The sequence below is a fragment of the Nerophis lumbriciformis genome, linkage group LG29, assembly GCF_033978685.3.
Source record: "Nerophis lumbriciformis linkage group LG29, RoL_Nlum_v2.1, whole genome shotgun sequence".
NCBI classification, from domain to species: Eukaryota; Metazoa; Chordata; class Actinopteri; order Syngnathiformes; family Syngnathidae; genus Nerophis; species Nerophis lumbriciformis.
In genome coordinates this window covers 30,830,001-30,832,683 of record NC_084576.2, presented here as the reverse complement: position 1 = coordinate 30,832,683, position 2,683 = coordinate 30,830,001, and the positions used below count along the sequence as shown (strand labels likewise).

At 38.7% G+C, this 2,683-nt stretch overlaps 1 protein-coding gene across 1 annotated transcript in view; it reads left to right on the top strand.

The window, feature by feature from the left end:
* Positions 1 to 253: 253 nt before the first annotated feature.
* Positions 254 to 2,683, top strand: part of myct1b (myc target 1b) — a 12,588-nt gene continuing 10,158 nt past the window's right edge. The window contains exon 1 of the mRNA XM_061924282.1: positions 254 to 388. Coding sequence (XP_061780266.1) covers positions 325 to 388 — 64 coding nt within the window. The 5' untranslated portion in view covers positions 254 to 324. The remainder of the gene's footprint in view (positions 389 to 2,683) is intronic.

The window sequence follows — 2,683 nt, the reverse complement described above, 5'->3', positions numbered from 1 at the left end:
GTCTGATAGCCCCACAGACCCACGCTTACATGACTTTTTAAACATGCTAATACTTTTATTTGGGCCAGAGAATAAAGGAGCATCATCCTTATCATAGGAGTTACAGCCGTGGGAGTCCTTTGTGGACAAAAGAAAAAGGGTATTGATCTGGAGGAAATGATGGCAAAAGTGGGGGAAACAATGTCCCAGGCAGATAAGCTGTGGACTTGCTAATTTTAAAGTCAGAGAGGGAAGGAAGTGTGACAGCAAAGTTTCCTCCAACACACACACAAGAAGAAGGCGGAGAAGAAGAAGCAGAAGAAGAAGAAGAAGCTTGTCTTGGGAATGAACAAGATGGCACATAATGAGACGCATCCCCTTTTGGAAATACTGCAGTCTTTTAACACGGGTGAGTGCTCGTCTATTTCATCCTTCAACTGAAATCTTTCAGAATAACCAAAAAAAAAACAATAAATGTATTTATGACTGTCCTACTAAAATAAGACCTGACAGCAGCCTTATGGTGAATTATTCCACACAACCCACACAGCAGGAATGATGTAAGGGTTTATGTAACAGGCCCACTATAGCACAGCCATGCTGTGAAATACTACAACTGGACCACTTGCTGCCAAATGTACTTTTTTTTTCTTCTTCTAGCTCAGGGATCCCCAAACTTTTTGACCCGGGGGCCACATTGGGTTAAAAAATGTTTGGCCAGGGTCCGGGATATATATAAATATAAGTATATATAAATATATATATATATATATATATATATATATATATATATATATATATATATATATATATATATATATATATATATATATATATATATATATGAAATACTTGACTTGGGGAATTCTAGCTGTAAATATACTCCACGCCCCCAACCACGCCCCCCGCCCCCACCTCCCGAAATCGGAGGTCTCAAGGTTGGCAAGTATGTCACAAATCAAATCAACTTTATTTCACAAGGCAATTTAAAATTTAAACCGACTGCGCCCTGCAGACTTGCGCAATGTAAACAGTGAAAGTGTGACAATCTGATCGCGGCACATCTTGACTGAGCAGTAAAAGAATGTGGTTCTTTGAATTGGTAAAGATTGATGGATGATTGCATCCAGGGTGTGTCCCGCCGCTATATTGAATCAGCTGCTGAGATGGGCTCCAGCTTGACCCTATATATGTTCAAGCTAATGGATGGAAGGAAATATTGCCCAGAGCTGGCCTGCGTGGACTCTGTCTTGTTTTCAAGGACAGAAGCTGCTCTGCAACCTTGTAGGGCAGACATGCTGTAGCTGATGGAGTGAAGCAATGTGGGCACATAGTTTTTGGACTGGTTCTTTAAATAGCTCAGTCTATCGAACATATTAACAAAGCTCAGATCATAACGTTTAAGAAAGTAAAATGAAGGTTTTAGCTTTTATGGGAGAATATCTGTGCACTCAATTATGCAACTGCTGTACATGAAAAAATCATTTTGCCATCTCAATGTTGACTTTTTGCTGGGCAACCTTTGACTTTTGTTCTTGTCATCATTTGTTCACTTCACAAATCAGTAGGTACTCTTCAACTCATTAAAAGGGAGTTGAACTTTTTTTTTTAATGTAATATATCATTCACCAGAGGAACTCGTATGTTTCACATACGCTATATTGCCAAAAGTATTTGGCCGCCCATCCAAATGATCAGAATCAGGTGTCCTAATCACTTGGCCCAGCCACAGGTGTATAAAATTAAGCACTTAGGCATGGAGACTGTTTCTACAAACATTTGTGAAAGAAAGGGCCGCTCTCAGTGATTACCAGCGTGGAACTGTCATAGGATGCCACCTGTGCAACAAATACAGTCGTGAAATGTCCTCGCTCCTAAATATTCCAAAGTCAACTGTCGGCTTTATTATAAGAAAATGGAAGAGTTTGGGAACAACAGCAACTCAGCCACCAAGTGGTAGGCCATGTAAACTGACAGAGAGGGGTCAGCGGATGCTGAAGCGCAAAGTGCAAAGGCTTTCTGCACAGTCAGTTGCTACAGAGCTCCAAATTTCATGAGACCTTCCAATTAGCCCATGTACAGCACGCAGAGAGCTTCATGGAATTGGTTTCCATGACCAAGCGGCTGCATCTAAGCCGTACATCACCAAGTCCAATGTAAAGCGTGGGATGCAATGGTGTAAAGCATGTTGCCACTGGACTCCAGAGCAGTGGAGACGCCTTCTCTGGAGTGATGAATCACGCTTTTCCATCTGGCAATCTGATGGACCAGTCTGGGTTTGGAGGTTGCCAGGAGAACAGTACATATATACATATATATATACATATATATATATATATATATATATATATATATATATATATATATATAGGTAGGTAAGTCTTTAATGTCATTGCACAAGTACAACAAAAGTCTGTTTTCAGCACAAACCTGTTGAAGATGAGACAAAGAAAGAGTGTACAGAGTTACAGAAGAGGAACGCTGATGGCCACAAGGCGCCCCTTAAAAGATGTGAAAAAGTTAAAACGCTGGGGGAGGATGAGTAAAAAAAAAGGGTTTTATATATATATATATATATATATATATATATATATATATATATATATATATATATATATATATATATATATATATATATATATATATATATATATATATATATATATATATAAATAATCTGTCTCATTGCAGATTAGATGAACGG